Source organism: Sinohyriopsis cumingii, chromosome 7, assembly GCF_028554795.1.
Source record: "Sinohyriopsis cumingii isolate HCF-2022 chromosome 7, ASM2855479v2, whole genome shotgun sequence".
NCBI classification, from domain to species: Eukaryota; Metazoa; Mollusca; class Bivalvia; order Unionida; family Unionidae; genus Sinohyriopsis; species Sinohyriopsis cumingii.
Window position 1 is genome coordinate 131,950,421 of NC_142967.1, and position 21,655 is coordinate 131,972,075.

The 21,655-nt window shown below is 34.3% G+C and overlaps 1 protein-coding gene across 10 annotated transcripts in view; it reads left to right on the forward strand.

The window, feature by feature from the left end:
• The window catches only part of LOC149796142 (protein polybromo-1-like), a 228,871-nt gene that overhangs the window by 184,376 nt on the left and 22,840 nt on the right, over positions 1-21,655 (forward strand). For 7 of the 10 annotated variants that reach the window (XM_089966069.1, XM_089966068.1, XM_089966065.1 and 4 more), the window contains one exon: positions 7,897-8,019. In XM_089966069.1, coding sequence (XP_089822195.1) covers positions 7,897-8,019 — 123 coding nt within the window. Of the gene's footprint in view, positions 1-7,896; positions 8,020-9,140; positions 9,264-21,655 lie in introns of all 10 variants that reach the window. The other 3 variants (XM_089966062.1, XM_089966070.1, XM_089966066.1) reach the window with 1 other exon arrangement.

A 21,655-nucleotide genomic window follows, 5' to 3' on the forward strand; every position in this document is an offset into this window, starting at 1 on the left:
GCCCAAAGTTAGTCACTATTCATAACTTGCTTAGCAAATCAATACCCTGGTCATATGATGTACGTAAGTCTAACTATGGTGAATTTTTGAAGCTGTTTGAAATGGGAACCTGTCTTAAATTTTAATAAAAATAATAGATAAATAAAAATGCAACAAAACAATGATTTTAATCTCTTATTCTTAGCTGTAAAATTTAAAGGGCAGTACCTTTTTTATCATTTTGGCAAAAGTAAATCTTCACAGCAGATCGTTTTATGTATGAAAAATAATAGGATGACCAAAACATATGAAGTTTTGTGTAAGAAAAAATATAGATTTAATTAATTATCATTTTTATGGCACGATGGTGTGCGAAAAATTAAAGGGTACAAAAATAGCATGAAATATGGTACACAGAATTGTGCTTTCCTTTAGCTTGGGTGACTTGTGAATGTTTAGTTTCAAAACAACTTTTTAATGGCTTCAAGAGGGATGCAACTTTGAGTGCCAGAAATCCAAACTAACTGTTGCATAAATCATAGGTAAAGGTCTGAATTGTTCCTTTTCACAATGAATAACAATTTTCCATCTTGCAAGTCAATATGTGTTATTATTATTTATGTATATGATATTTGCATTACCCATGTATATTCTATGAAACATACTTGTAAGGTGTGAAGCAGCGGTAGAGGGTAGAACAGGTAGATAAATAGTGTACAGGTGCATGACTTGGTGCTGTTATGCAGCAGAAATGTTTGCAACTAATATTTGAGACTCCTAAATTCATTATCAACCAACCCACACCACCCCTGTCTTTCAAATCAAGTTTTAATTTTTTTTTAGGACCAGTAATCATGTACATGGTGATAAAAATGTTTTTCACTTGTCCATAGGTAAATATGACACAAGCAGGTCACAGTTTCTTAGTTCTGTTAAAGATGAATATCATTAGTTTACCTGCATTTTATTGTATTAGATCAGTTTTCTCATTCAGCAATGACTTTTAAAAGTTTCCAGCAACTTTTGGTATTGTTAACTTTTTCTTGGTAAGGACTGAACCAGTTCCAGAAATATTTGGCAGAAAGCATCTGGCAAAAAGAGTTTTTAAATTTATACAGGTGATGTCAGATATGTCCACCATTACTAAAAATATAAATACTGTTAAATATGTCTCAGAAACAGTCAACATAATCTTACCATTTGAGAGAAGCAAACCTGTCATACAATGGATTCAAATTTGTACATGTACTGATCTGCCATCAAATATGGCTGCCATTACTAAAATTTAAAAGATAAACTTTAAACAACTTCTTATCAAAAAACACTTTTAAGAATTTTATCAGGTATTCTTTGAAAACATCCTGGCATAAAAGACATTCAGATTCCATCATCAGATGTGGCTACCATTGGTAAAAATAGAAGAAGCTTTAAATGACTTCTTAAAACCTAGTAAACAGATTGATCCAAATTGTACAAAAAGCATCTGGGCATAAAGGGGCTTGTACAATTTATACAGATAATAATGATATGCTATCAAAAATGACTGCCATTTCCAAAAATTGAAGAAAAAAACCCCCACAAAATGTCTTCTTAAAAACTGCTGAACAAATTTAACCAAATTTGACAGAAAGCAACCAAGCTTAAAGGGCTTTCAAATGTGAACAAGTGATACATTATCACATATGGACAGCATTACAGAGAAAAACAAAAATATTTTAACATCTCAAATACATTAAGTGTAAATTTACCTATTTTGACATCATCCTGTCTAGAAAGCATTTTAGATTTGTACAAATGTTGCTTATCTGGTGTCAAGAAGAAGGAAAAAAACACAGTTTAACAATTTCATTTACGAACATTAGACCTTGAAAGCATCCTGGCATAGTGCCTAATGGACAAATGGTGATGTATCAGCCAATATGGATGAAGATACAAAAAATACTGATTGCTTGAAGCATTTGTTTTCATAATACATGCAGTCAACAGCATGGGAAAGAAATGTTTCCAGAAAGTTCTTTACTGATCCAGATTTTTTGCTAACAGTTTGTACATTTGGCTACTCAGGTTAATCTCGAGCTTACTAGAGCCTTATGTTGTAAAAATAATAATATAAGCACTTATCCTTTAACCCAAATTTGGTATCATCAACATGGTTGTAATAATCACTCAGATATGTTTTATTTTGCAACACTGTAAATCAAGCATGTAACAGTGTCTCCTAGACTTAACCATGTACATTTTTGTAGCATATGATCACAAGCAAGTAACCATTTTTCATGGTGCAGAACAAGACAGTCTGTAATGAAATATTAAACTTTAGTTAAGAAACTGATGCAGAGGCTGAACATTTTATTGTTGATATCTGGTCCCATGCTTTTGAATAAATATTCTTGGGATCTGAATGGTTTAAACTCCAGTAGGTGAGGACGTACTCAGGATTCCATCCAGACTGAACAGAGTTACTCCCCTTGTAATGTCAGGTAAGTGTAGATACTTTAGGGGATGGGACTGGGAAGAGTTTCTAAGTATTGAAACCAGGCCTAGTGTTCAGGGGCAGTGGAGAACCATGGTTGCATAAATGACTTTATATATATAAAGGGCATGAAAAGAAGATAAATGGCACCAACTTTATTTGCCATTGTTGCAACAATATGCTCCAAACTTTTCTTTCCCCATTACAATTTCAATGTGTGAGTTTGCATTCACAAGCTGACATGTGTAAATTAAGATGGTGAGCAGAATTGGGCTTTCTTGGGCTTCTTGTCTCAGGAGAAGGCATCTTGTGAGTAAATTCTACACAGTAGTTGGTTTCTACCTAAAACTGTTTTCACCTTATCAATCACCACCCTGGTATATCGAGATGTAAGAAAGGAGATCTTACTGTGATGGATTTTGATATTTTCAAAATTGATTTGCACTGCACATCATTTTCAGCTAATAAAAATTTACTTTTGGATATATCATGCATGGGATTGTTGCATGTGTTTCTGATCTTATATTAATTTTGCAGAACATTAGCTTTACAGTCTTTGGGAATCAGTTGCTAAGAAGCTGCAGTGATTTGCCAAAAATTATAAATTAGTGCAGGGCACTTTGGAAGGGAAAGATTGCTTTATGGAAAGGAAAATGCTCAGCTTAAAGCTTATTTATATAAACCAGTAGAATTTGGAATGGATCTTGGCTACATGAAATTATACATGGTATATAATCTACATGCATATTTGAATTTAATTGTTCTGCATATTTGAACTTGATGTTGATTATATAATATTTTCTGAATGCTCCTCACATTTGAAAAGGTATAATCACTCTTGGCCTTTTAAGTGACCCCTTTATTGAGAAGGCATTTGCTTGCATGGGGTTGTCTTGTCTACAGTTCACCAGAGTAGTACATATCGTACACTTTTTAAACCCCTCTACTCATCACACCTTTGTGAGAGGCTACCTGTCTGTGAGGTCACATTTTGTTTGTAGAAGTATTGACCTCATTGCTGGGCTTGAGATTATCAGTCTACTAACCTGAGGCAAGTCAGTTTCCAGTTGGACTAGTAGTTTTCATGTCAGTAATTACGTGGGTAGTAAAAGTTTCTACTGTCAGGAAGGACTCTTTGAGATTCAGCCGGACTTCTCAATCTACTAATCCTTCTGGATACAGGAAATTTTATGTTCTAGGGCTGCATTAGTGGGAAATGAGTTATACATTAATTTAAATTGCTGTATAATAACCAACACTTTATTTCAGCAGTTTTAACATTTTGAGTAATAGTTTACGGATCTTACTGGCATCCCTTTATAGATCAACTATCAGGAACGTTTATTGTCCCCAAAACAATGGGGTCTGTGTGATCCTTACATTAATTTAGTATTACTTGTGCAAGGCTGCAGGTTTAAGATATGAATTTTGTACTTATTATTAGGCTGTTAAGTGGCTTTTAGAGAGAGAGAGTGATCTTTGACTTTTTAAACCCTCAACAGGGGATCATTGGATGGTTGGAATAATGTTTGTGGTTGTGTAGACAACAGTACTTTGTCTATCCTACAAGTACCTTCTAAACTTGAGTAGCTCTAAGGTGACCCATGTGGACATTTTAGTAGCAATTTCAAATTTTACGTTGACATTTCATGAAAATTTGCTTGCCATAATAATTAAAAAGAGAAATTGAATGAGAATTCATCGTGAAAGATCATAAAAAAATTAAGAGTTTGGTTAAAGAAAATTTGAGTGTAAGGTTTTAATTTAATAGTACTTATATATGTATGATGGAAGTGTAAACAGTCATCTGCTTCAACCTCAGACCAGGCATTGAAATTTTGCTGTTTAAGTTTTTCTGTTTAAAAAATTCTCTGCATAATGCTTTTCTGTCTCAGATTCATCGTGATCTTTGCCTTCATTTTCTGATGCTAGTTTATATTTTTTAAAATTTATATTAAAAAGTGGGTAGCCATATGTGCTTTTATTGTTGTTACATTAACAGTAAATGTTTTGTCAAATGTAATATATGCATTTTGTTTTTTCTTCTTGGTATTTTTCCAGATTGGTAACTATCAGTTGAGGTTAATTTCTATTTTAGATTAGTCATTGATTTATAGATGTCAGTGAGAAGCATAGCTTTTTATAAACTGTAAGCCTGACTTGTCACGTGTAAAGACTGACTTGTCACATGTAAAGATAGTGACTTAGCATAGGAACTGGCAGTCTCACAATCAGAATGGGATAATTCCTTAATTAAATTCATTCTGCATGATGTTTTTAATGCAAAATGTAGTAGATAACTATAACTAAAAAGTCAAGTCGTTTTCTGTATGTTTCATTATGACTTGCCAACACACGTTTTTGGTCACAAATGCAGCTTTTTACTTGCAACTTGAAGCACTGGAGAAGCATTGGAATCAAATGCTGCAGGCATCTTTCTTCTTTGTCTGTTACATTATTTTTGCAGCATACTAGGTAGTACCATATCTAGTCACTTATAAGCAAAGTCAAACTGCAAGCAACAAAGATCCTGATCTGTCATAGCATAATACCATAATACCCCTGCAGATCAGGGTCTGTATTGTTTGTTCCACCTATTGCTCCTTACAAAATGCATAGACCCAGATCTGTCAGCACATTTTGCAATGGCAGATCTGGATCTGTGCAGATGCAGTTGGACCTCTCTTATAAGCAAGTACATATGGTTGTATAAAAAAACAAAAGTACAGTGGTCCCTTGCTGTAAAGACCCTCAATATAATGCAGTAATTCATTTGACATATCTAGTTATGAACTGCATTTTTGGGATAAATATAGTTTTGGTATTGAACCTACCTCATTATAAGGTAACCTTACTTGTTACACGGTATACTTTGTAGAACTTCCTTGGCAAAGTTTATACCAATAGACCACTGTATTTTCAGATCTAAATTATTCCAAATAGTTCTTTACTATGTCATAAATTTTGAACATTGCAAAGTGACCATTGAAAGCAGATATATTGAATGACCTTGCAGAGGCTTTGAGGAGACCAGTATGTTTAGATCTTCTAAAATGTAAAATAATAAATAAAGCCTAAAACTGAGCATTCCAGTTAATTAAAGTACTTGTTGCAATTTTATTTCCTTCCTTGAAGATGTACTTTTTTCAAACATTTGCAGTATGATTGATTACTAAGCATCTGCAAAATTTCTGTATTTTGCGCATTTTTCATAAATTGTAGCTATTATTTTGTGATATTCTTTCCATTTCATGTCAATCCAGTTTGAAAAATGGACATATGTAACAAATTAGAAATATTTAGATGAGGGAAATAAATTGTTCAAACTAGAAAGAGGAATGGGTTTTTAAAAAGTTTTCAGAAGGCTATATATTGAATGTTTTAGCTCACTTGGCTGTAAGTCCATGTGAGCATATATTATGATCCTTTGTGCATTGTCAGTCATCCATCAATAGTGTATATTTTCAGCTTCTCAAAAACACCAAACCAATTACAACCAAACTTGGTACAGAGTATTGTAGCATAAAAGCCATGCTGATCTGCCATAAATTCTCCATAATCATTTAACAGATTTTGATCAAATCTGGCACAAAACACTGGCATGAAGACCATTCAGATTTGTTCAAATGGCGATGATTCAACTTCAGATATAGCCACCATTACCAAAATCAGAAAAACCTGTGTTTTCCGTCAACAATTGCTGTTTTCAAATTCTTTTTCAAATCCTGACCTGTCTCATCCAAACTTGCTACAGAGTACCCTGGCATAAAGGCTGTTAATCTGCCCTCAGATATGGCCACCATTACTAAAAATAGAAAAAAAGCTTTACATGACATCCAAAACTGCTAAACAGATTAGATTGACAGAAAGCATCCTGGCATGAAGACCTTTCAGATTTTTACAAAATAACCTGATTCACCATCAGATTTGACCATTACTAAAATAGAAAAAACCTTTAAAGAGCTTCAAAACCACTAAATAAACTTTGACCAAACTTGACACAAGCATACTGGCATGAAGTTTGTACTAATAAAACCAACCTGCCATCAATTATGGCTGTTTTTAATAATCATAGAAAATCCTTTGAATTATTTCTCAAAAACTTTTGAACAGAATTTAATAAAATTTGAAATAAAAGCATTCAGCCATGAAGATCTTTTAATTCATACAAATGATGGCAATCGATTGTCAGATATGGCCACTATTGATAAAAGTAAATAAAAAAACCTGTAACAAACTTATCCAAAACCAATGAGTAGAATTTGACCAACATGACAGAAAGCATCCTTGTGGTATGAAGAGCTTACAGATTTGTACTAATGATGCCAAGCAACCATCGTATATATCCGGCATGATGCCCCAGTGCTATAAACTGCCACACTGCAGACATTGTAGCAATATGACTGAAAAATTGTTAAAGCCATGTTACAAATCCAAATCACACACATACACTAATGAAGCCAGGCAGCCATCACATATATCGGGTATTAATAAAAATATTAAAACTGTCAAATGACTTTTCGAAACCTGCTGAAAAGAATTTCATCAATTTATTCAAACAATGCCATTCCACTGTCAAATATGGCCACTATTGCTAAAAGTAGAAAAGCCTTTAAACAATGTTCTCCAGGCTTAATAGAATTTAACCAATCATGGCAGAAAACAATCTTGCAGCATGTAGAGATTTCAAGTTTATACAGTTGAGATTGATCCAGCATCAAATATTGTCACTGTTACTACAAATATATAAACCTTTATAATCTCTGTTGAATAACCACTTAAAAGAATTTAACCAAATTTGTCATAGTTTCACTACCTTTCAGATACAAGCAACAAAATGCCACTCCACCATCAGATATGACTTGCTGCCATTACTAAAAGTAGAAAAACATACAGCTTTTTTCTCTAAAAATTCTGATAATTTGACCAACTTTGACAAAAAGCATTCAGGTAAAGGGCCTTTCACTAATAACATGGAATCAAGAATGCAAAGCATCCTACTGACCCAGATTTCTTGGTGAGCTACTCTAGCATTTTGCTATGGGGCATATATTAGTCTGGTGAGTGGTATCAGGCCCACTTGGGTATCTTGTTTTAATTCTGGTTATTAGATGAAGTATTGTTACCTAAAACCTGATCTACAGTTTACACTTGTGAGAGATTTAGAGAATTAATTTTTAGTTTTTCTTCCAGTGAAAGTTTGTTACCATGTGTACAAAATGTCAAAATGTCATGGACATTGGTCCAGTACAAGAGCATAGCTGTCTGAACACCTCACAATCAGTAATCAAATTTTTATATTCTTCAAATCTATTCATGATGTATTTTTCTTCTTCTTGAAAATTGCAGTGTTTGTGCAAAATTTGTATCAGTAATTTCTTTCAGTGTGTTATGTTTGAACTCCATGTTGATATATGTCTCTGTTGTGGCTTTGTGGATTTTAGGCAAAAGGAAGAAAAGTCCAGATCAGTGGTTACATTCTTTACTCGGGTGAAATCCGTAAAACCATTCAACAAGAAAATCCCGACTGTTCTTTCGGGGAAATAAGCCGCATTGTTGGCTTAAAGGTAACGATCATTAGTGTCATTTGTCACGTAGACTGGCTCTATATTGTGCCCCTGGCCTAGGTTAGCTAAGGGCAGGGTTCTCACCATGTAACCTGTGTACCAGTTTCTAACCTGAAGACAATTTTTGATGCGACCTGTCCTCCCATCTGATTCTGTGATTTTATATTTGAACAGACAAACATTGTGTACCTGGCACTTTTTTTGTTCTCTAATACTGCACTGAATAGTGTTTGGCCTGAGACAGCTATATGTGCATTGTTTATTTCTTTCCAGATTGAAAAATTCATATATTTCTTTGAAAATCTTTGTAAAAAGAGGCTCAGTATTAATTAAAGTGCTTTTAGTTTCTTTTTTGTGTCCTTTTGGGGTTTGATTAGTCTTAGCTTTGTAATGTTAAAACAGTCATACATGCACAGATATCTGTTTCTTCTCATCAGCCATTTCTTTTGGATCTGACTATTTTATATCATTATGCAATGCTACAAGAGTGTTAAGTACATGTGCATATTATATGAATCCAGCTTTGTAATTAAGGATTCATCTGAGCTTTAGAAAGAAATTTCTCACACCTTGGATAAGGGCAAGTGCTACATGAAGAATCACTCGCCAGCTTTAAAGATCTACTTGCCCTCAATTGTTTTTATATTTACCACCTTAAAACTCATCAGGCCCCATAAACATGCTGTCAGACGAAGAGGGTTCTGTGCAAGAGTTAAACTGGCCCTGGACATATTTTGATCATACTTTAGAGCACTCCTCAAATTTTGAAAATAATGTTCAAAATGTTTGTATAATTGATTACTTAGTGAATCCTCGATAACTGAGTTACCCAATATTTTAGCTTCTTTAAAATGCATTTTATTTTATGTTTGTGCAGATATCAGACCAAGAGATTTGATTGATGTGGTTTAATAAAGTTACCACTAAAATGAATCGGGTAACTACAGACAGGTAAAATAAGTTTGTCTGTTACTCTGTTCACCTTTTTTCATTACTTTGGCCCCTTTTACTTCATATCTAGCTGGGTTACTGGTGTACATTGGTGAGAATACTGTCAGGTAGCATGTGCATGTTTCCCTGCTTTTTTTTATTTTTGCATGATATTTTTTGATAAATTTTAGGCAAGGAGTGGTCGGCGACTGCCCAGTGGCTACCTTATCTTCTCCGGCATAGTGAGAAAACAAATACAGCAAGAAAACGCTGACTACAGTTTTGGAGAAATAAGTCGAATTGTAGGAATAAAGGTAATGATAACCAGGTACTGCAGAGACAAATGCTCTTAGGAAATAATGTTTAAAAGTAAGCCAGGTATAGAAAATTTTATTTAAACATGTCAAAACTTGTCAAAAATCTAAAATGTTAAAAAAATCTTGCATTTTTGAGAATTACCTTTTATATATTGATTTTATGAAACATGCTAATACAGTGCTTCCTCAATAAAAACCCTCCTAATAAGGCTCTGCATGGGCCACAGGTATGATCATGAGTCCCTTAATTTAGTTCTATCAGTTTTAATTAATTATAACAAAGGTATATTATCATAGTGCATATGACACCAATTCATTTTAGCTTTGCAGGTTAAGTTCCATTAGAGCTTATGCCTGCGTCCATCCTTCGTCATTTACCCATCATCCATTAGCAGTTGTGTATGGCCATACATCTATGGTCCATCATGCCTTGTGAATCTTGCATCGTGTGTCCCTTCATTACTAATGGCTTGTCACCACTCTGGAATCCATATTTCTGATCCAGTTCCAATCAGACTTGTAATATGAGTGTATGTCATCAAAATCTTGGGCAAGTTTGATAGTTCGCAATATTTAATATAATAATAATTTAACAATTTGATCTTATATCTGACTGCTTAACCTTGTTGCCACTCTGGTTGGTTTATGCCAAAGAGGTGGTCATGCATCAGATTGACTAAGTTATTTGCCACTCTGGAAGCCACATTTATTTTCTGATTGTGATGCAGCATGGGATATATGCATATATCCTTAAAATCTCAACATGTTTGATAATGAATGAGATCCACACATACTAATGAGGTGATCTTGGATCTGATTGGCTGTACTTGTTCCCTCTGGAAGCCATACTTGTCATCCTGTTTTGATCAAAGTAGGTTTATATGTTTGTATCATCTAGATCTTGGACTTGCCACTCATGAACCCATAAATCTAATGTAAATTTGATCACAATTGGAATATGGGCTGTTTCAGAAGTTGGATCCGTTTGCAATAATGAGGTGGTCTTGCAGCTGACAAGCTAACCATGTTACCACTTTTGAAGCCATAATTTTGATCTCTCAGGTTTATTATCATTAAGATCATGGATGGCTTTGATTATAAACAAGAGACTGTGCAAATGAACGATGCCTTTATCTTTAGAAAGGATTTTAACATGACAGAAGGGGCCCCGAGTGGCCAAGTGGTCTAAAGTGCTCTCCGTTATGGATCACTGCCATCTCATCTCTGTCTGCGTAGGTTCGAGTCTCGGATTCAGCCAGTATGGGTACATGAGAAAGCTTGCCAGTAGCTTCTCGTGGGTCGGTGGTTCATTCCTGGTATTTCCCAGGTTCTTCCTCCACCATTAATACTTTCTGCCATGTATAGCCTATCGTGTGCTGAAAAATGGCGTTAAACCCAACAGCAACAACATGATAGAATGTTTAGGAGATAGTTGACATTGGATATGTTCCTGAGGCATACAATACCACATGATCCTGCCTGGTCAACTGTTAAGTTATGGAAGACATGTGAGCAGTGTCGTGTTGTTGCCATTCTGTGCAAATAACTTGGAGGAAAGTGGTGAAGTTTGCATACAGTTTCATTGTGACATCTAGATGGTCCTGAAAGGAAATTGTACCCCTCAAATATCTAATATGGCCCCATGGTGGCCATCTTAAACATTGTATCAACCACACATTGTGAACAGCTGATCGGATCAACTGGGGGTTTTCACAAAAAGACCTAATGATTTGTAGATGATCCTAAATGGAAATGCCTCTGATCTGGAGCCGACATGATGGCCATTGTGAAAATCTTACTATTGCTACTCCTTCTGAACAGAAAGTCAAATTGACATGGTGTTTTCAGTAAAACACATTATATGACACTTGCAACAAAATGAAAATGGTGTCAATATGATTAGCATGGCTGCTATGATGACCATCTCAAATAACTGATATTCTTAATTCTCCTTGTTAATGAATGGTTATATCAACATTTTGTTGTCACTAATCAACATCTCATGTTAAGTAGCTAATGCTGAATGAAAATGGTGCCAATATGACCTCCTGCTAGGCCTGCCACAGTTGTTATCATGAAAATCTAGTTATTGCTGTTACTTCAGAACAGATGGGCTTAAAACTGTAACAGATTGCACCAGGTCCTTACTGAAAGTGGCACTGACCTGAACTCCAGCATGACAACCTTAATGGCCCTCTACAAAATCTAGCTACCACTACTGCTGCTTTTGTGTGTAATTAGACCAGCACAACAGGGGTGCAGATCTTAAACTGCCAGCATGTCTGCCCTGTTTGAACAAGTTTGAAAACCAGACCTATTTGACTAAGGGTACTGCTTGCATTTTTGTACATTACTGAGCTTATATGAACAGTGTATTGTACATAACAATTTTGATTTTAAATAGTCACTGTCTTTCTTTCATTTTAAAAAGAAACAAGTTGTTGCTTACCTGACATAAGATTCTCCAGCTTGAACCTTTTAAGTTGCTTTTCTTGTTTTGCTGTTTTAGACGTAATACCATTTGTCATTGCATGATACATGGCAGCCAGTATAACTTCTGGAGGGAAAACCGGGGAAAAACCCGGGTAAGAACCAACAACCCTTGGGAAGCTAATGGCAAGCTTTCTCAGATACCCACTATGGCCAAGCCTGAGACTCAAACCCAGAGATGGGTAAAGCAGGTACTTTAGACCACTTGGCCATATGGGGCCCCTGGACATTTTAAGCAACTAGTAATTTTAAGTCAGTGCCAGTGGGCATGATAGAAATGAATACCTATGAGGTAACATAATGAGCTAGCTCACTGGTTTACTGATTTTAATTGCTGTGGGCAGGGACTCTTATTTGCAAGAGGGTACTTGTTTAAAACACTATTTCACCAAGGTAAATATACCATTGGTTGATGTGGATGAACAATCCATGGTTAGTGAAGATAGGAAGAAACAGAGGTCTCATAAATTCCTCAAAGTTCATTTTGGTCCGTAGAGCATCAATTCCTTAACACATACTTCTATCAGTATGATATGGCCTTGCCTATAATAATATTCAGTTTTTATGGCTTCCATGAAGCATGTTTATAATGAGGAATCACTGTATTTTGTACATTAGTTATGCCTCTCTTTTCTGATTGCAGTATATAAAGAAACCATCAGCAACTTCTAAATGCACTTTTTTGTATAACTGAATTAGAGTTAACAGAAGATATTTAAATATAGAAGTAAAACCTGTCTTAAATGACACCTTCACAGAATGACACCTGATCTTAAAGAACATTTTGTCCCTTATATTTATGGTTATATTTTACCTCTATACAAAGGATCCTTGTTCATAAAGGATAAAATGTTATGGTCTCTTAAGTCTTTTATAAACAGGTTTTACTGTATATGTGTGTCTATAAAACATCTATAAAAATCAAACAAGATATTTCAAACCTTAGCTTGATTAAAATCTAAAAACTTGAACTCATTGAAATGAGAATGAAAATTTCAGAAGATATGGAAGTCACTGCCACCACAATAATCAGCTGATAAATCTAGGTCACTGTGATCTGACTCACTTAACCTATCAGCCATTGTTTGCAAAAATAGCTCATTGCTCCCTCATATTTCATATTCTATATTTGCTTGTATATAACTTGCACCCAGCTGCAAATAACATAAACCAGGATTTACCATTTTGTAAAGTTCCAGCAGATCAGGGTCTATGCATTTTATTCTAATTATGATTTGAGTAGTACAATTGTCCCTCAGTATAAGGTTGTTAATGGATCCACAACTGTATACTTCCTTGTAACTGATGTTGCCTTATAAGGAGTCAGATTTCTGTACCTAACTATATTCATCTTGAAAATGGGCTCCATGGCTATAGCTGTTATTTGAAGGACCATGTTATACTGAGGTGCTTTATAGTGAGGGACCATTGTATGAAAGGGTCTGTTTTATTGACAGTAATGTGTGCGCTATACACAGATAGATATAGTATGTTCCCTTTGACCAAGAGCTTCTATTTCTGGAGATGTAAGCCATAATATATTCCTTTGATCACAATTCCTTCTGGTGACGGAGAGCTACAGAACCAAGGTTTTTATTACAGTACTTAGAAGCTTGTATATCACTGCTCTCTTATCAGCTGCATTTCTCTGAAAAACTGCTGAATAGTTCTTTTTCAAAAACTGCTAAATTAGATGCTGTAATGCACAAGTTTTGACTGTTTTATTGTATTTATTTTCATTCTACTAGAATTCACATGTAAAACATAGCAGACATCATGAGTTTTGTTGTCAGAATATATTAAATAGCTCATGGCATTTTTCTCTGCTAAAAGGCTTGCACTGCTTTTTAAATATAAAATTGAAATTTCTTCCTTCAACTTTCATTCTTTCTCCTCGACCTTGTTTTTCTGGCAGAATAAAATAAAATGTCCTCACCACAGCAATACAGATACATTCAGCCTCTGTCCATGATGCACTTGGTGTCTAATTAGAAGTAAAAGACAAGCTACCCAAGTAATACATTGGGTGATGGCAGATCTAGCTCAAAATCAGTATTCAGGCCAGGATTTCATTTCCTGGGATCAGCATGATGCATTGGTAGGAAAAAGGGAAGCTAGAGATTTTAAGGTAGAAAATAAGATCATACTGATTGAGGTCAATATGCATGAGTGTATTGTACTTTATGCGGGATCACTTTAATGAATTAAACCATATCCTAAACTTTTCAGAGTTTAAAATAAATTACATTTTGTATCTATTCAGGCCAAAAAGGTCTTTAGAATTGCCACCTTTACAACAAATACATTGCTTGAATAAAAAGCCTGTTCTCTTTATTTCTAGCCAGAAAGTCTGTGAATGGTTGATTTTCCAAAAACAACAACCAGTCTAAATTGCAATTACATGTACATGTTGTACAACCTTTGCATCTTATCAGTTTTAAATGACACAAGCATGAGACTATTCCTGCTTTTTATTGAGCTGCAATTTGTAAACTTGTAAAGAGAAATATAATACCAAGAAAGAGGGGATTTTTGCTTGTGTTTACATAGATGGTTACTAATTCTAGGTTAAAGAGATCCTTACAAATAAAAATGCAAGTTTTTTTTATTGTTATGAGCAAATAGATTGTTTAATATGACTTCACTGCACATAAAATTGAAAACATGTCAGAAGTGCAGTACAGATCTAAATATTTTGAAGGTGACTCAACTCACAATATAAGTACAAACTTGGATATATCTTACGCAGCTACCTGTCCGTATAGAAAGAATGCAGAGCTACACCAGTGTGGTAATTCCTCAAGTGTGCTTGTTTGTAGACAATTGAAGATTAGGACAACAATTTTAACAGCACCTTAAAATTTGTGTTCTTTATTATCATCATTTATGCATCTAACACAATTTGTTGTCCATACAGGATGAACAGCCAATAACATGGATTACCTAGTCTGATAACAGCAACTATGTGCTGTCTGTGAGTGAACTGGCACAATGGCTAGTGCCAGCACATCCCATGCAAATCATGACTGTTTAAACTGGGTGGCAGCCAATCCCTGCTTGTTCTTGTGTGCTTAAAACTTACGAGATATACACGTGGTAATTCTCACAAAGTACCTCTTTGTGATCTATGGCAGTTTATGGCAACTATTTAGCAACACTTTAAAAAAATTTGGGAAAAATTGTATACAGTAATGTTTTTAAAAAAATCAGATTGGACAATAATTTTTGGGACATTCATAATTTTGAGAAAATTGAATTTTATGGCCAGTCAGGGAGCAGCAAGCAACAGACTATACATTTTACAATTATGATCCATTTGGCATAAGGACTCAAGTATATGGCAGAAAGGTAAATGGCAGAAGGGTGCAGCCTGGCTTGAACACCACTCCAGTGTTTGTAGTTGCATGAACATTTCATACATTTAAATATGGCATCTTTATGTATGTACAAGGAAAACACAACAATAGCGGAATCAATAAAGAAAACACAGCTCCAGCTGTATTGATGGTAAGACTATGAATGGCAACATTGATGTTGTACCCTGCTATGTTGTTCGTCAGTTCGTAGTTTGTTGTTACTTCATATTTTATTTAACTTTACATCAACAGTAGCACCTTGTTTGATAGCAGGAAGTACTGTTCACATAAGGCACATTTAGTTTGTGCAAATTGGACAGAATTGAGTGGAGAAGATACCTCTAATGTGGAGGCTGACATGAGAGCATATTACCTTGTATTTTTTTCTAATCTTCACCATTCATAGCATCCTTCCTTCTATGCAAAACAATTCCTGTATGGTACAGTTTAGTTTATATAACCATGTGTAAGACCTTATAGTACAATGTAATTAATATACCCATGTGTAAGACCCGATAGTACAATGTAATTACTAGACCCATGTGTGAGACCCTATAATACAGTGTAATTAATATACCCCTGCATGAGACTCACTTGATGTAGCAGTTGCTTTTATGAAATCCTCTTCTAAGTTATCACTGTATGATCCCTCCTGAATATTTTTGTTGCATGTTTCCACCTTAATAAATCAATACTATTAGTAATCCTTATTCCATTTCCTAGTTAATATTCCTTAATATTGTTCTCTTGCACAATTATTGCACTGCTTAAAATTGGAAACTAATTTGAAAATTGGGATGAAAATATTCATGGTTTTGAATCGAAAAGTTTTCAAAAATTATATTGCAAGAATGTGACAAAAGTTTTGAAGGCATTGACCAACAGGAGTATGTTGAATAGATAGGGAATTATGTGAGTGCTGAATTTTTTAAAGATAAGAATGGATGAAAAATAAATAACAATTAATAGTTTATACTTATCTAATTAATCTCTACACTTTACAAACTTAGAAATACTTTTAACAACTCTTCTGTACCATATTTACTCCCTTATAAGTAAAGTCTAACTGCAAATAACATAGGCCATTAAATAGTGCATGGGAAGATCAGGATGTCTGTTGTTTGTTTTACTGTTTACTCCTCACAAACTACATAGACCCAGATATACATTTGTATGATGCAACAGTTGAATTCCACTTGTAAGAGATTATTAAGCCAAATTTGCTGTGAAAGTTTAATGAACAACAGATAACATCTTGAAACATATGCCTCTCTCTGCACTTTATAGGAGAGTTTATCCATTGCAATATAATTATAATGTTCCTTTGTGTACTGCAGAGACATGTTGGTTGGCACCTTTTAATATTTCAGTGTCAAACCTATCATGAACACATCTTAAATAATCATTTCATTAAAAGAATTTTGTCCTTTTTATTGTAAATTGAGTTGTTTCATTCAGCTGGTGACACCTATTTAGACACTTAATTTTCTGCTTATTAAATGTAGCTGATTTTACAGTAAAAATGTTAATCTTAAATGTGAACATTTCACATTAAGACTTTGTTTCATAAGCCCATATAAATGTATATGTATTTTGAGTCTTGTCTACGAAGGTACTATATTGTATCCTGCAAAATGTTTGATTTATACTTCGTAATAATGTTGAGAATAAAAACTCATCCTTCGTTTATCCTTTTATATCATTTTGCAAGTTATTCCCATTTGCATTAAATTACCATCAAAAGGAACTTTTAATTTTTGGATTGCTTTCAGTAAAGAAATGCTAGAAATGATTTTTTATATTAATATCAAGTACAAAATAATCTTGTGTCAAAAAGAAGGTTTCATAGTTAATAATAATAATCATAATCATAATAATAATAATAATAATTATTATTATTATTATTATTGTTATTATTATTATTATTGCACCTCTCCCTTATAACTCGCAGACAATAGGGTGCACAAAATCTTTGACCACACTAGGGCAAGAGTTACCAAGGGACGTAAAAAAAAAAAATCGGCAGGGATGCTGTCACAACTGGACAAAGAAAAAATGGTGGGGGAGATGTGTGAGTACACATTGCCACTGCTTTTTGTGTTCTTGATTCACAAAAAAATAAAATTCCTTTTTTAAAACAATGGGGGACATTTATTTTGTGAAACATTCATCAAAGTCAAAACTCTTATTTGTTAAAATTATTTTAATTCTGTTAGTAAAATATTGATGCCATGATATCATTGCAAGAAATAGTTTCATCTTTGAGGAAATATCTGAGTGCCAATTAAGGAATTTTAATTCCACTAAAAACTCTGGGACTCACTTCACCATAATGAAGCAGGTCTACTTTTAATGCAACAATACAACAAATAAATCCACAAGTCAGAAATCACAGCATGGTCAGCACTTAATTAGGTTCTTCATGGAAGTAACTGTGATGGTAAATTGAAATTTTCATCATTGAATACAAGAGAGCATATTGCATTTATAATGATCACACTGAAACCAAACTAAAAGACAGAATTAAAACACCAGTTTCACTTGACAAAACCGATTCAATTGGTATTTATTTGTTAAAGTGTTGCCACCAGTATCTATTGGTGAGTTTCATTGATTGAAATTTCATCAAATTTTTTTAGTTACAAGGTACTGAGAATGTTGTTTTAAAACAAAGCTATGACTTTTTATTGAAAATTGTGATTTTCATGACGTTGATTCAAATTTTCAGGTACTAATCACCATTTTCAATGATAAAGTGAGCAATATATCAAGTTTCATTTTTTTAAACGATTTTCTTCACATTCAAGAAGTTGTGGCCAGTTTTATTGGTAAGTGGGATAGCAAGTTATCGAGGGAGTGTTTTATTTTTATTATTATTATTATTGTTTCTTTTTTAATCTACAAGTGTATTGGCTGTACTTAAATTTTGTAACAATTATGGTAACAGTACATTTTACAGACAAATTCAAATATAATAAACGATGAGTTCAGATTTAGAAGATTGTGAATTTAGTACATTGATGGAACAGTGATGTCTGTCTTGAGAGGACATTCATGGGACCACCATAGGACCCATCTGTAAAGGACAGAAAATCATATCTATTATGGATAGTTAAAACTAACTGTAGAGGAACTCCAGTAACCTGTATTTAAAGGCTACCCATGGACTACTATAAACACTTATCTTTAAAGAGCAGTCAAATGTTTCTATAAAGAACACACAGGGATACCAATTAAACCAGTCTTTAAAGACTAATGAAACATTTCTATAAAGGATATCAAAGGACCACAGTAAAAGCCTGTATATTATGGATGCTTAAGGGACCTCTGTAAAACCTGTCTTCAGAAGACGTTCCTGGCATCACAGTAAAACCTGTCTATAAAGGACAGCAAGACATGCACATAAAGGATAACTAGGGACAGGTAAATCCTGTCTATACAGGCCAGTTACATTCTATACAGGACATTCAAGCGATCACTGTAAAATCTCTCTGGAAATTACAGTAAAATATGTCTATGGAGGACATGAAACCTGTTTATAAGTTACTTTCAACTGACAACAGTAAAGCAGGTCTATAAGGTACCACAGTGGAGCTTATTTATAAAGGACACTCTAGGCAGGGTTCATATACTTATTTGAAAGGACTGGATTATGGGTTTTTAAAGTCAGGGTCTTTAAATTTTAGTTTTAAAGTCTGAAATGTCATTAAGAATCATTTTTGGTTCCTCAGAAATTATTTATGACTTTATCATTTAGTTCCTGGAATATTAGCATGTAATCTTGCTCTGCTGTATTGTAACTCTCGGGGGTTTCAGCTTTTTTGTACTGCTTGGCATTCTCTCTCTGATTTTTACATCCAGTGACCATGTTTGAAGCTCCATAAATGTATTTTTGAGGCCCTGGAAAGTCCTGGAAAAGTTATTGAATTTCTAGTGAAAGCATATGAACATTGCTCCAGGGACTTTACTAAAACCTGTTTATAAAGGATTCTTAAGAGACCATAGTGGAACCTGTATATAGAGTGTACTGAAGAGACTGCAGTAAAACCCATTTATAAAGAACACTCAAGAGACCACTGTGAAATCTGTATCAGACCTACCAACCCTTACAATTTGACCAAGTCATACATAAGTGACACTTAAATATTGGAATTATGAAATGATAATAGAAAGTATGAAAATCCAATTTTTTGTGATCCCATCCAGATACTGGCTTGTCTGTGCTTGATCTAGATCAAGGTTTCGTATCAGATTCTGTGGACCTCATCAGGGAACCTAACTTTAGAGGAGTACCTCAGACACTTTAAACTGTCCATATATTTCATGCAGAATGCAAGTATTATAAATCTGTTATTTAAAATTCGCTACAAGTTGCATCCAATCAATGCAAACTTATTGCAGATGGGGAAAAAACAGCGACCACTTAAAAACTTTAAACAGTTGGAACAATGTATAAAAAGAAATATTCAAATTCCTGGGTAAGAAAAACTAGGAAAGGCAACAATTTATTGTATTGGGCATGTGCAGATTTGAGAATGTCTTGTAGAAGGAGAGATGATAGTGATGACCTGTGAAATTCAGAATATACCAAAGATTATGCCAAGTGAGCTTAATAAGCAAGATACAGTTTCTGAAACTATTGGAGGTAATTAAGGTCTAAGTGTATTTCACAAACATTTTAGCTCAACACTGTTAGCCTTCTCTGCAGCAGCCTCTGATCACAATTCTAAACTGTTTATGTGCATGTTTTCCAAGTTGACAATAACAGTACATGCTAGTTTTATACTTTACTGAAAATTGGTCTAAGTTATGGAAAAATATTGGGAGTCTTGTTGAGAATGTCTTGTTAGGGTTGGCAGATCTTCTATATATAAACAGCACTAAAGGCACCATATTGAAATCATTCTATAAAGGGCATTCAGGGGACCTTTTGTCTATAAATGGCACTCAAGAGAACACGGCAAAACCTGTCCAGAAAGGGCACTTGAAGAACTGCAGTGAAACATGTCTATAAAGGAAAATGAAACTGTGCATATATAAAGGTACTTGATCAACAGCAGTGAAACCTGTCTTTAAAAAGCTCTCAAGGGACAACAATGGAACCTGTCTAGAAAGGGCACTCAATGAACCTCAGTGAAACTTGTCCTTAAGGGATGATGAAACCTGTCTAGGAAGGGCACTTTTGGAACTGGAGTGAAATCTGTCTGTAAATGATACTTGATGGACTACGTAAAACTGGTCTCTACAGTCCACTTAGGAACTGGAGTGAAATTGGTCTATGAATGGCACTCAGGGGGATGACAGTGAAACTGGATTATACAGTCCACTTGAGGAACTGCATTGAAATTGGTGTGTAAAGCACACTTATGAGACATTATCAAACCTGTCTGTAAAATACACAGAGGGCCTTTTTAAAAATAAAAAAAAATTTAAAAAGGACAGTGAATCCCAACTATAGGGACACTTAAAGAACTACAGTAAAATATGTAAAGGACTTTAAAAGTTGTCTCTAAAGGAAACTGAATGAACCACATTGAGACCTATCTGCCAAGGTCACTCAAAATACCACAGTGTATAAAGAGCATTCAAAGAAACGTGGTGAAACATGTCTACAAAATGCACTGAGGGGACCAGAGTAAAACCTGTCAATAAAGGGAATTCAAGGGACCATCTGTTTGTAAGATGCGATCAAAAAGACAGTTAAACTAGTCTAAAAAGGGCATTCTCAGTTTTTTTAGTGAAACTTGCCAATAAAGGACAGTGAAATCTGTCTATAAAGACCACTTGAGAAACCAGTGAATCCTGTCTATAAAGTGCACTGTAGGGAACACTGTGAAACATGTCTATAAAGCATATTAGCGGGACCACCATAATTTATTATGGATAGCTCTCCTTTATATGCCAGTATTATCGTAATGAAAAAAAGGAGATTCCCCTTCATGTTATATTTTGTGGAAGTGTTCTCAAGGACAAGTTTGTGTGTAATGAAAAGAAGCTTCAGTTTATCATATACACAAGCTATGGACCAGTAACAAGACCATTCAGTTTTTGAAACCTAAACATTTTGTTTGAACTGTATTTTATAAATTACGAGACAGTTTAAAATAGAGAAAAATCATTATACAAGTGGAAATCATGTTGTTGATATATGTCACAAAATTAAAGCTATTTTACAGATACATTAATGATTTTAGTTTCTTAAGCTGAAGTTTAGCTGTGTTACAACATTAGCTCCTTAAGAGTCGTGACAAGATGATGAAATTTTGATGGTTTTTTTAAAAAAAAAAACGTTTTTAAAATGTGATTATATGATGCCAGACCATTTGTTGTTAATAAAAGTGAGCACCAGCTTTAATAATCTGATGTAAACCCTTAACATTGAAGTATCAGATACACCTACTATGGTCTGGTAAAAGACAGCAGATTTTAAGGCCGGTAGTTTTATACTAAATATAGAATTGTGAATGACTTTCCATCAATTATTCCATTAATCACTTCTCAGAGAAATAGATAAGTCACTAAAGTGAGACAACAAAATATATT